General features: G+C 32.5%; 1 protein-coding gene across 1 annotated transcript in view; it reads right to left on the bottom strand.

Annotated features, from left to right (window-relative positions):
* Window positions 1–13,815, bottom strand: part of LOC129233155 (CREB-binding protein-like) — an 80,831-nt gene that overhangs the window by 24,754 nt on the left and 42,262 nt on the right. Inside the window, exons 18-21 of the mRNA XM_054867224.1 lie at window positions 12,317–12,482; window positions 8,110–8,307; window positions 5,865–6,011; window positions 1,558–1,839 (exon numbers count right to left, since the gene is read on the bottom strand). Of these exons, the coding sequence (XP_054723199.1) occupies window positions 1,558–1,839; window positions 5,865–6,011; window positions 8,110–8,307; window positions 12,317–12,482 (793 nt within the window). The remainder of the gene's footprint in view (window positions 1–1,557; window positions 1,840–5,864; window positions 6,012–8,109; window positions 8,308–12,316; window positions 12,483–13,815) is intronic.

The raw sequence follows: 13,815 nt of genomic DNA, 5'->3' as shown, positions 1-13,815 counted from the left end.
ATTACAACTGTAAAACTGATATAAATAAAATTTCACTGGCTGTTTGGGACCACAGGTTGTGAAACACTGGCACAACCTGACCATGATTTATAAAAAGAAAAATGGGTGGCCTTGAACCAAATTAGCTGTTGATTCCTTATTTCTGTGTTAGTTTATGTTATTAGTAAGTTTACAAACTTCAATTGAAATAGTTACCATATACACAGTAGACTTGTGCTACAATATGATTTGACTTATGCAAAATGGCTATAACCAAAGGTTTTCACGAGTAATGAATTTTAGAGCCAACACGAATTTTCTTGATCACAACACGAACATTTGTAGAAGGGAATTGAGGTGTATAGTCATCAGCTTTGGTATTGGCTACTAAACATTGGTTCTGTGAATTCACTTTCATGACTTAAGCATCACCTACAATGGAAGTTCCCTCATCATACTAGTCTAAACATTGCTTAGTTAGTGTTCAGTAGAACCTCGATTATACGAACCTCATTTAACCAAAAATCTCCGCTAACTGAAGTTGGTTTCTTCATTTTTTTTTTTTCACTTTGTGCCAAACATGCATTTATAAAGTCTCCCCCCCCCCCCAACATTCCTTTTGTATGCAAGCGGTCCTTTCCAAACTACGAATGCAGATAAATATTTTGGAATTTTTAGAATTTCTTCTCGCAAGCTCAGTTCTTGGTATGAGTGTACTCTTCCCTGCTTTCAAACCACCCTGTTCTAAACAAAAACACAACCCTACTTCAAAATTTGGAAAATCGAATGTGATTGCACACTCTGTTTGTAAGCAAATGCAAAGAAGCTAATCTCTTTTGTCATCTCAAGAACAGAGAAAATTTTCATTGCAGCAGAATTTGAAAAGGAGAAGGAGTCACTTTGTGTTCAGATTTTGTTTCAGATATCAATTTTCATTTATAATTTTAATTTATTTAACAGTTAAAATAGTCATAATAGCAGTTCAATGACGATTCTAAATATTAAACTAGATGATTTTTGACGGATTCTCAATTATCCGAAAACTTCGATTATCCGAAGTAGGTTTGGTCTCAATCACTTTGTATAATCGAGGTTCTACTATACATAAACAACCCCTCCGCATTTTTTTCATTCAAAATATGAAAGGTGATGAAATATAATGACACCTAAGTGCACTGTTTCATTTTACGTTAGTGAAGAGGGAAAGAAAGAGAAAGTTTCTGACAAGTTAAGAAAATGTAAAAATGATCGATATGCTTGAAAAACTGAAAAGTGTGTGGAAAAAATCACGACAAATAGGAATGAGTGAATTTTCTATAAAACCAATTAAAGTCAAGAAAAAAAAACAGGTCATCTCTGAAGAGTGCAAGGTCAACTGCGTCAATAGTTCACTAGTTTAAAAAACAGGGTATGAAAATGATCGACATACATATGGTAAGTTTAAAAATTAAACTTGCAAATAAAATCAATGAAACTGTAATCAAAAAAATATAAACTCATGATTTATTATTGCAATAGAAAAATGTTAGGATAAAGAGGAAAATAAATGAATATGGAAAAAAAAAACATGTTACTTACATCACAAATTGTACAATGGTATCTGGTTTCGACATGTTTTTTACAATTATTACAGGTATACACAAATCGATCTTGACCTTGGTTATGTAACTCATAAAGCATGGCCATTGTTGAAAATTTAGTTCGTCTCAGAGAAGAAAACTCATAATGCTTTTCTCTAGCTAAAGTTAGGAAGGCATCTCTGCCATCCATCATATCACATGTAATGAAAGGATCAGGATCAACTATTGAAGGTAAGCTTGCAGCAGCAGGAACAGAATGAAGACGAATTACAAAAAACACCTGCATAATTTGGAAAAAAAAAATAACATATTACACAACATTTCATACTATGAAAAAAATGATCTAACCTAGCAACGTTTGACTCTATAAGGTAGCTTACAGAAGCCAAGATGTAGATAAGGTTGAAAAAAAATCATATTCAGAAACATTTGCAGAACCAATAAAAATGTATAGGGGAATGTGAGACAAAATGAAATGGAGAAATATTTACTCTGCTTTTAGCTGTAGCTATCTGGTAATATTTTAACTATGTAGTAACACATGTATTCTATTCAAGTCAGGAAAAAGTTATCCATAGACAAAGCATATGATAATACCAATAATTTTCAAAAATTGATCCTCATAAGTCGGCATGGTTTGCCGGTGTTTTTACAATTGTTTTGACCTAAAAAGAAACACATTAGAGGGTGTGCGACTTAAAACACTGACTTTTTTTTGGACTCACTAGTGCCCTATGTAATTTTTAGTTAAAAACTATATAATTTTTTTGAAGGTACAAATTGACTGCCAAAAATAAAAACTTAGGTTTCACTTAAAGTTTTATTAGAAAATACATTCTTTCGTTATGTACTTGATTTTAAAAACAAAATTCCAATTTGTTCATTTTGAAAAAGGTAAGTTATCTTACCTATTTTACTTTGCCCTACATTCCCTTACTATGCACACAAACACTAATACACATATATGCATAACGTACTGGCCAAATTATTACCAACATTTGGTTTCCCTGCCTCTCTTTCAAATTCGCTACAAAATTTCAAATGAGAACCAGCTTTCAGAAATCATTTTAAGTGATCAAGCAGGCTTTCAAGAACATTTTTGAAATGCAAAATGATAGAAAAAAATTTACTCTGTTTTTATAAAAGCATTTGTGCATTAAAAAATCTGAACAAGATTTCTAGTTGTGTCAGTTTTATTGAAAAAGTTATCTTGAAAAACACTTTATGTACCAAGTAAATGAATTAAATAAAAAGTCAACTTGGGATAACTCAAAGCTTTACAGCCGACTCCCGCTACAACACGATTCGACTTAAATATGGCGAAATTTTCACGGGTAAGGAATTTTAGAGCTAACGCGAATTTTTCGATTGCAACACGATTTTTTTTTTGGAAGGAAGTATCGGCTTCATTATTGGATACTAAATATTGATTTCGTGAATGTTATTACATCCCTTTAAGCATCAGTGACAGCCCAAGTTCCTGCAACAAACTAGTCTAGTGCATCAAATAACCTCTCAGCATCTTACATTTATTTTTTTTTTCCATTCTAAATATAAAAGTTGATGAAATATAATGGCACCATAGTGTCACCTTCATCTAAAGTTTGTAAAGATAGGAAGAAAAAGAAAGTTTCTGATAAAAAAATTTAAAAAAGGCTAAGATTCTCGATATGCTTGAACAAGTACAAAACGCCAATGGTAGCACGACAATAAGTATGAGTGAATCTTCCATATGTACAATTAAATGTCAAAACAAAAAGATATCCATAAAAGTTCAGAACTTAGTTTTATTATTGAAGCTTGGAGAGCAGTCTAGCAAAGTAAATACAGTAGAAGACCGTTATAACACACACCTTGGGACCAGAGCTTTTGAGTTATACAGGTTTTTGCGTTATACAGATCATTTCACAAATTTTTAAACTAATATTCAGAATATATTTATATATTAGCACTTCGGAATGAATTTTATCTGCAATGAGTAATAAAGCACTAATATTACAATTAGTCATTCACAAATAAATATGTTTTACAATCAAAATAAAGTGCATTATCTTGCACTTCTGCTAGCTTCATGGTTTGCATAACAGCTGCATTTTCAAGAGCCATCTGGTATTTTATGTTTACTATGAGTACTGATTTTCAATTTAAAAGCTTTGAATAAAGATGGAAAGATGAAAAACTGTCTCAAAATTTTATTTGCCTTGCAATTTTTATGTTTGCAAAGCAAAACAGAGGGATTTCTTAGATTTCAAAACCTATTGTTTACTAATGAAAAGTTGTGCAGTTTATAGAGAATTGCGTTATATAGGTCGGCATTATAACGGTCCTCTACTAAGTTATGAAAATGGAAGCTGCTCTTGTGTTGTGGATTATTAAATGATCAGGATGATGTTGCTACAAATTGAAACGTTATAAAAGAAAAGGCAAAGCAACCGTATTTAAAAATGTATTACATGAGAATGACGATCTGATCATAGAGCATAAATTATCACTATATTAATTTTTTAACTCTTCAGTATTGTTACTGTACTATTATAGTGCATCATTTTGATTTTACTACATGCTGTGTATACTGTTTAGTTTTACTTTATGTCTTTCATTCCCATTGGTCATTCATTTTGTGCATCTTAAAGTATTTCATGTTGAATAACAGATATTTATTTTTTAAATGCATAAAAAATTTAGTTCTTTATGCAAGAAACTGTAGTGTATGGTTAAGGAATGCTTTAGAGTAGTTTGAGGGGTGTTTATAAGTGTCTAAAAGTATTTGGTATGCTTTAAAAAATTTGTATGCACATATTTTTCCACAACGTGAAATTTCGACTTACGCAAGGAGTTTTGGAACGCATCCCTTGCGTAAGTCGGCATTCGACTGTATAACTCAAATTTTCCTTCCTCTTAAAGTTTTTATTGGGTCTCAAACTCTTCACTACAAGCAGCTTCTGAAGCTAATGTTACGAATGTCTGATATGCATACTAGTTTCTTCAAGCTAATTTCACCTGGAAGTGACTGTTTCAAGAAAGACTTGATGGCAGATGTCGGTACTTTTCTTGTTTGTAAAGGCTCATTATGCTTCTATTTGCGAATTCACTTCCATATCATCTCAATAGTTAAGTTTGATTCAAGCACTTTAAACTGTCTAACCATTGCAGTTGGTTCTTCACATATCTGGTGGGTGCCCTATCAACAAAGTTCTGCAGTTAATTAGAATTTGAAAGCTCAAACCAAAAATATTTGCATGAAATTTGCCAAGCTGTTTCATCTGGAGATTGTTCAAGTAATCTTGCTTATTAAAAAAAAAAAAAAAAAAACAGGTTTCTAGTACATTCTAAATAGATAACAACTAATGCTAGACTTTTGACGAATAAATTCTCTACAGACATCTCTATGAATACTGGCGATTCAATACCAGTGATATTGGTAGCATGGTGTCCATCCTAAAAATAGTATCTAAAAAAATTCTCAAAATGTTATACATTAAAAAACAGTCTGTCTCAAGCAAATTTTATTTGAGAACATATCTTTTTCTGATAAAACTATTAACTAGTAATTTATGTTTATGGGCTATGAAAATGTCAAGTAACAATAGCATTTTTCTTTAATTTAAGCTATCCTATCTTTTTAATTTTTCAATGGAATTTTATTTGTAGGAATATTGTTAGTAGTTATCAATATCTTCTTATAATCGACTTTTAATAAAAAATGTTTGGTATTTGTCGAGTTTTAACATTTCTTTTTGTTTAGTATGAAATATTACACACACTTAAGCCTTGTTCAGAGCAAAATATTTACAAACTACTTTTGACCTTATTGAAGCAACAATAAACCAAATCCTTCAATAAGAGTTAACAACCTTTGTTTAGCACTTTTCTAGTAAATCTATCTGAATGTGTATTTTTAGTAAATATTAATTTTGCTATGTTAATCGGTTCTTTTTGGGTGCAAGCCACCCATAGGCTGATATGAAATCCGACTCCCCCCCCTCACGCATACATTGTGGTGAAATTGGTTACTTTCAGAACCTACAAGAGGCCTTGTGAGCCTAGCCAGAAACTTGGGGCCTGGATCAGAATTGGAGCAGTACAAGTTTGATAAGGTGAGTATTAAGAATCGATACTAGGGCACTGCATTACATTGGTTGTTTTTGCACTGAAAAACTTATACTTTGTGGTCATATTTCTATCAAATTAAATTTGTTCAAAATCTGACATTTTTTACTTCAAGGTACAGAAATAACAAAATGACTATGAGGAAACAATATCAAACAAACACATTATTATACTTGAATATATTAAAAACATTACCTCCTTGTGTTTTTCCATCGTGGAATAAATTTTGGCTGATAAGTCATTTCCAGTGTATGGAACAGATTTCTTATTATTCTTTCGCTGGTTATTTTTGCTTTTATTTGACTTTTTATTTCTACCAGACTTCTGTCCTTTCTTATTCCCCTAGAAAAGGGTTACACATTATAACAACTGAACAAATATACAGAACAAAAAATACTCATGCCCAAAATTAAGGTCAACAACACATTTCTTAAAAAATTATATTTTACATATTGTGAAGGACAAGTGACCGGATTTTAACCTTTGTTTTGAAAATAAAAGTTTAGTATTAGTTTTTGACAAACTACTGAAATTAGACTGATTAGGCATCAAGGAGTTTTGCCTGTAATTTTGTGAATATAGCATTAAAACAAAACATTCAACCTGTTTCCATTTGAAAGGAGTTTTTTTTATCATTTAGATTAATTCCTTGACATGGAGAGCATAGGCAGGCTTGAAGTTGGGACTAACAGTTATACAGACGTCTAGCAGAGAGGATCCTTTATACCGGGGACCAGTTCAGTGCATCCTTTTGACTGCATCCAACAGAAGGGCCTATTTGTTGTGGAGCCGAACACATAAGTCTTGGGCACAGTAAGAATGGGGAGTGTTCTTCAATGATGAGTTGATATTTACCAAGTGATAATCATCAAATCTTCATCTGGAGAGCGAGGAGCTCGCTTTTATTCCCCCATGCATAACAGAAATGGACAGATTCGGAGGCAGAGGAATCCTTGTCTAGGGTGGCGTAGTGTTGAGCAGTCTTACACCACTACACATCTTTGATGTAGGTATTGTCAATGCACATTGTTATAGGAATGGGATCCTTGAAAGTATATGTGAAGTTGTGCTGGGGAGCTTTTGGCATAGATTTCATATTTATGGACGATAACTTGCATCGACACAGAGTCCAAATTGTTAATGAATTTCTTAAGGAAGAGAATATTCGACATATGGACTGGCTCTCGAGATCTCGGGATATCAATCCTATTGAACATGTTTCGGATGGTCTAGGAAGAGCAATTGCACAGCATAACCCCCCTCCTAATACCCTCTAAGAGTTGAAACCACTTTTAGAAGAATGGGCTTTGTTGCCCCAAGCATTGATTGACACCCTCTTAAACAGTATGAAAGCTTGTTATGAAGCTTATCTAATAGAGCAAGAGCCTTGGAGCACCAGACCTACATCATTGTATAAAGGCCCAAAATTTTTCTACTTGTCATTGGAAGAGAGGGGGAAGATAGCTATAGTAATGTCGAAAAAAAAAAAAATTCTCACTCGTAAACTGTTAATGTCTACATTTATCTACATTCAGTAAATTATGAAGGAAATTTTTTTTGAAAGTGTGAAAGGTCGTGGATAAGGCGCTCGTGGATAATCAGTAGTTTACCGTAATTAAGTCAAAAATTCTGCTGCAGATTATTTGAGTGCTTATGATTGTGAATGAATAGTTGGAGGTTCGAAAAAGTTTAATTTACTAATGTGATTAGAATAATGCTAGTGTCGAAAAGCATCATATCAGAATTAATAGAAGCTAAAAAAGGTCAGAATGCTATGTGAAAATAAGTTGATAGTTGTGAAAGGAATACACACTTCAAGCAAATCAGTAATTAACTCCGAAGTTGAGAAAAGGAATATTACATTTCTGGTCAGCTGTAAATCTTGCAACTCTTACCGATACACCATTACCTGTCGAACCTTTTTTCAGCAGTCTACGTTTGGAAAACTTTGATTCTCATTTTACAAAAACTATTTTTTTTTTAAATCCTGAAGTTGAACCTTACAATGTATGGTAAAAATTTCAGACAGAACAGAAATTCAGTACTTGATTTAATATAGAAACATTTGATAAAGTTTTAATAATTAAGCAGCACAAACACACATTTATGAATTACTAGAGATTAATGAATCAAAAGAAAAAGCTGAAAAACATATTACCAAGCTATACTAAAATTCAAACAGCTGCATTATAAATTTAATATAACTAATAATTTATTTTCAGTGCACAAATCATAACTCACAGACTAACTAAAGGATGAATTAGAATAAAGCAATCAGTTAGTACAAGAGTATTCACAACCACACATTTAGAAACAATTGTGTTTGAAATAATGTAATTTAAATTTGAATTAAATAATGCACAATTCAGTTTTTCCTAAATATTTCTTCTTTCACTAGAGTGATACTCACATCCATGCTGTCTTCCCCTTCACCATTTGCATCAGAAGCTGCAGCTGCAGCTCTTGCAGCTGCTTCAGCTGCAGCAGCTGCAGAGGCTTCGGCCTTTCGTTTTTCTTCCTCTTCTTGGTCCAACTCTTTGATACTCTCCTCAAGAACATTTGGCCAAAAGTCTCCTTCAAAATAGGGCAATTCTGAAGCACTTTTTAAATTATCTTCTGTGGCTTGTTTCAGAATATCCTATATAAAAAACACATAAGTATTAACTGGAGGGAGGGAGGGGGGGAATGTAACAAGATGCACAACATGATTAAAATAAGTCAGTGAATGGCTTGAATTAAAGCATAATCTTGAAATAGAGGATGCAAATGCAAGTGAAACTTAGGCGAGTAATTTTCCTTGCAATTTTCCAAAATTTTATTTTGTACGGTCATTTACTGTACGCTATTGAAAATTGATGTTTTTAACACACTTAACAGAATTTTTCATTGTAAAAATACCTCACTGTTCAAGCAACAAAGTTTTCTCATATGATAACAAGAACACATTATCAAGCATACAAAATTAATCAAAATTAAACTGCTGCAGGCACTAAAAATATACATAGCTGTTCAATAAGTAAAAAGACTAATTTTACTGCAGCATGTCTGTTGTCTGTATTAATAAAAGCTACTGACAGTTGGAGCATTACAGACTCATGGCCCTGAGTATCACGTGATTGAATTGAAGCCTGTTGACGGGTGCCTACAAGAAATAAGACTAATTTTACTGCCGCGAAACCAATCATCGGAATGTTAATTTCTGTGGCATGAAAAATGTCTGTTGTCTGTATTAACAAAACCTACTGATAGTTGGCGCGTACAGACTCATGTTCCTGAGTATCATGTGATTTAATTGATGCCCGCTGGCGGGGACCTGCAAGACGAAGCCAGTTGCCAAAATGGAAGCATCATTGGAACAAAGTTATGCAATTAAAGTTTGTTTTCGTCCGCAAAAATCTGCATTGGAGATTTTTGATATGATACGATGAAGCAATGTTTAGAGCCAGTACTTTTTGCTGGCATAAAGCTTTTAAGGAAGGCAGGCAGAATATGGAAGATATTGAACATGAAGGACAACCTTCAACGTCCATCACAAAGAAAATGATTAACACTGCTGGTATTATTATCAAGGGAAATCTCAGAATTATTTTACATAAGTGAGTTCTGGCTGTTTCCTCAACTTAAGAAACCATTATGAGGCAAACATTTCGAAAACAACAAAACATGTCTTAACTCTACGAAGGCAGTTTTGAAGTAGCTCTCACAAACTTGACATTCACAGGTTTTTAAAAGTGGACAGAACGTTGGAATAAATGCATTTAGTCCTACAGAAGTTGTTTTTAAAAACCATGTGAATTATGACGATTCAAGTTGTTCTGTACTTTTTATAAATTTAGTCTTAGTCATTACTGAACAGCCCTCGTAAATCTATTTTTATTTTTCATAAGACATTTTAAAAGCAGCAAAAAAAAAAAAAAAAAAAAGATTTGCATTAAAATCTGATAATCGAAATATTTTGCTTCTGTAAAACTTCCTTACTGTATAAAATAGTGTAATAAAGGGTATTTAGAGGTGTAAAACTAGATATAAGAATCATGAATAAGAAATTTAACCCTTGTATGACATATATATGTCACAACAAAACCAATCTAGAAGAATTTAGAGAGTCAAAATGCACGTTTTTTGGTTGCCTGCATACAATCTTACTCTCCAAATTCTTACAGACATCATGGGGAAAAAAAAAACTAACCAAAGTGCATTTAGGAGTAATTAAAATGGAAATTTTTGTGGAAATGTAAGTGATTACTTTTTTATGAAGACAATAACATCCTCTTCATTTTGCAAGGAAGTAAAATGTGCTCATCTTTGTATCGTAATACTGAATATTTTAGTATTTACGATTTTTTTTGGATGATACAAGTCCTCAGTAATCCAAGGCAGGGGCAGATTTAGTCTATTCAAGGGGGTAGCGGTTTAAATTCGAAAAAAGCCATCCCTAGACCAGTCAGGTAGGGGAGAGGTCATGGAGTCATTTGCTCCCCTAGGAGCTTTGAAAAAATATTTTTATATATAAGTGAGAGTGGTTTTTGCTAAGCAAAATACAATGCTTTTGATATTTTTTTTTTTACAATGTGAACATTTTTTTGAACATGGGGCTCATAGGACTGAGTCCTGTATTCTGATTTTTTGCCAAAAATAAGTGAAAACAAAGTAAAACAATTCCCATGGAAAAAAAGATAGGTTCTGATGATATTTTAAATATTTAACCAGGATTACCCCAATGAGTCTCCCAACTTGCTCCAAATGTTCATGCTTTTGAACTTTACACCTCTCTAGTCCCTCAGAAGAGTGTTAATGGCTAATATAACGCTCCCCTTCCCTCAAAATAGAAATAATGGCTATAAAACTGTCGAAAACTGAAAAAAAATCGGGGTTTATTTCCAAAAAGTGAGACGTATAGACAGGGGATAAACGGCAGTCCTTTTTGGATTTAAGTGGTCATTTTACATTACAATCAGCGAAAATAATGTCAGAAGTACTTGGAAGGGTTTTTTTTTTTGCTGTGAAGTGTTATTAAAGGTTTAAAAGTGGGGAAAATTTAAAAGTGGGTAATGCATTCATCCTCGATTACACTACCGTCTAAAACTAAGTTACAGCAAATTTATAGAATTTATTGATTGAAATAGTAGCAACTGCAAGTAATTTCTTCAGTTTCATATTATTGTTTACAGCACCCCCCCCCCCCCCCCCCCGTAAATCTGCCACTGATCCAAGGTGGAGTTGAACCCCAGTTATCTCTGTTTCTCAAGACTCTACTGTATATAAGATGATGAATTGAATGTATTGCCAAATGGCAATATGCAGTACAGCCTTACAAATTAACTTTATTATCCTACATCAGACTCAGTCCAACATAGGACTCGCAACTGAAGTGTCCTGGGTTCGATCCCAGCCAGTTGAAGATCCTCCAGGTTCGGTATATAATTTTGTGGACTTAATATCTCTGAACACAATCTTAGGATAGTACTCTCCAGTTACATTTTCTAATGTTTACGATTTACCAGGAGGGAAACCTTTCTTTTTCTTTAAATGGACTCAGAGTGTAAAGAACCAATAAAATAAAACTGACTTCCCAAAATAACCAATGTTAAAAGCAAAGTTGTTTGGCAAAAAACAGCAGCACATGATATCTGGTTGACAGAAATTACAGTTGTTTTTAGAATTGTTATCAAAAGTGGTACAAAATCAGACTGAAAAGTAAAAGAAGGAGCACTATGGTAGCATTTTCTTTCCCTCTGCCTATATGTTAAAGAGTTCATTCAAGCAATATAGCAGGCAGTAAAAGAAAAAAAAATAATAAGAAGGAACTGATACATTAGTATGTCGCCGCCTCAGAGCAACAGTAGAATATCTTAGTGTTATTCCTGGGATTAGATGTCTTACTGTTGCTCTGAGGTGACGATGTAAAGTACAACCTCATTTATTTTACCTAATTGGGGCAAACCACAATTCAGAAATACACACAAACATTTTATTAACAATAAATCGAAACGAAAAGCAAATGCTTAGCATACTTATATAATCATAACTTAAAACCATTAACTATGTGAATAAAATGCTGCAAATTTAATCTATATCATACAAAGATTTAGGCCAAGAAAGGCAGCATAAAAAGTTCTAATGTAACTTTTTTCTTTTTCCATCTTTTTTTTTTGTGCAAAAATGCCGACTTTCCACCAGAAATAAATGACTATTCCCACGACTTGGGTGGTTGCCACACTAAATATGATTTTGATGGTTAATATTGATGAATCAAAGGCAGGATTTATCTAATTAGTATTACGTGTAAGAAAAGAGGGGATTTTTTTTGCCAGTTTTCTAATTTTAAAATTTGTTATCATTACCATCATTGCATACATTTTTGACTACAGTAAATAATTTCATGCTTTTACTAATTAGAAAGCAACAAAAAATGCAGTTATTCTTAAACAAGTGGATTAAGCTAAAAATTTGTTTTTTTTTTTAAATCAGCATTAAGGGTAGTATAAATATAGTATGGGTGAAATATGAAAGACACATTAGCAGTAGACAATAAATGTTATCTGTATCCAAAATTATTCTGTACATTGACTCAATTGTGAATCCAGCAGACAACCCAAATATATTCAACAAAATTATTTTTGAGTCACAGACAATAAAAATAATACCTTATAATCCATTACAATCCTATCCATTATACCCTTGTCCAGCATTTTCTTGTACCATTCTTGCAAACGCTTTGGTTTAGGAATCTTTTGCTCTGTAGGATGGCAATGAAATATGTAATCATCTCCTTCACTAGGTGGACAAGCCCAAATGTGAGCCATGGTATATCTAAATAATAGAAAAATATAAACCATATCAGGAATATATATGTATATATAAATAAATAAATACAGTACAAAATATTTAATAATTTATTCATGCTACACTTTGCAACCTTGAAAACAAATTACATTTACGCGTAAGTGAGAAGTAGCAGTATTGAAATAAAGTATGACGAACAACTGTTTTGAATTATTTTTTCAATTATAAGCAAAATTCATAAGCTTGAAACCTTGGAAGAATTGCAATAAAAAGCATAGTAAGAGCACACATGTTTGGCCTCTAAGTAATGGTCAAGCTGAGCACCATATAGTACAGAAAAATCTGCAGGCAGTTCAATTAAAATATAAAATTTTTTAAGAAAGTGTTAAGACACGATGCTGATGATAAAATAAATTTTGTATAAAGTCAAATAGCTCAATATATTATTTTTTAACAAGATCAATAGACGAGGATTTTAACAGAATTTTTGCATCCCTGGGGAGAAAAGTGACCTAAATTCTAAAACAAAGGGACCTTTAGCTTAGCTCTTTAGCTTTAAAGTTGGAGAGGTACGCATCAACCGACAGTAATTAGTAATTGGCCACAAAGTCAATGATTTATAATTGGCAAAAACTTACAGATTAATCAGTACAAAAAATTATTAAATTAAATTAAATTTTTTTCCATACATCAAACCATGCTGAATGATTTTATTACAACTACCAAGTTTCGAGCTTCAGCTGTCATACTCAAATTCAATTAAAAATTTATAAATTGTCATGGTAGGATTGTGAATAATATACTCAGAGTTTAAGGGGAGGGGGGGTATGCAAATGGTTAAAACGGGAAATTCAAAACAAAGTTAAAACTTAATTGAAAAAAAAAAAAGGCTGAACCATGACCAAGAAGCATCAATGATGTTTTAGAGCTTTAACAGAAAATTGTTAACAGGAGAAAAATTTTAAATCACACTCCTAAGCAAAGGAGAATCATTAAAAAAAAAAATTCTTCAATTTTTTAATTATCGATATACTTTTACACACACAGCAAACTAGTAAATATTTATATTCAAATATCTGTCTTAACAATAGTTTCCAAAGTGAGTGAAGTGATACCCTGGTGTGCCACAGGGAGAGGCTAGGGGTTCTATGAAATCTTTTTTGTTAAATAAATAAAAGTATTATGGCTACTCAAGAAACTCACCCGGTTTCAGATATTTGACTTCAATAAAAAATAGAAAGGATAGTGCACCATATTAAGAGCCTAAAAAAAGTCTTTTGCAATAAGCAAAAAGGAGCTCGAATCCTGTTATTGAATACTTACTGATTTTTCCAAAAAAAACTAGCAAATATGTAAACAT

This window comes from Uloborus diversus, unplaced genomic scaffold (assembly GCF_026930045.1).
Source record: "Uloborus diversus isolate 005 unplaced genomic scaffold, Udiv.v.3.1 scaffold_216, whole genome shotgun sequence".
Lineage (NCBI taxonomy): Eukaryota > Metazoa > Arthropoda > Arachnida > Araneae > Uloboridae > Uloborus > Uloborus diversus.
The sequence above is the reverse complement of the archived record's forward strand: the minus strand, read 5'-3'. Positions and strand labels throughout refer to the sequence as shown.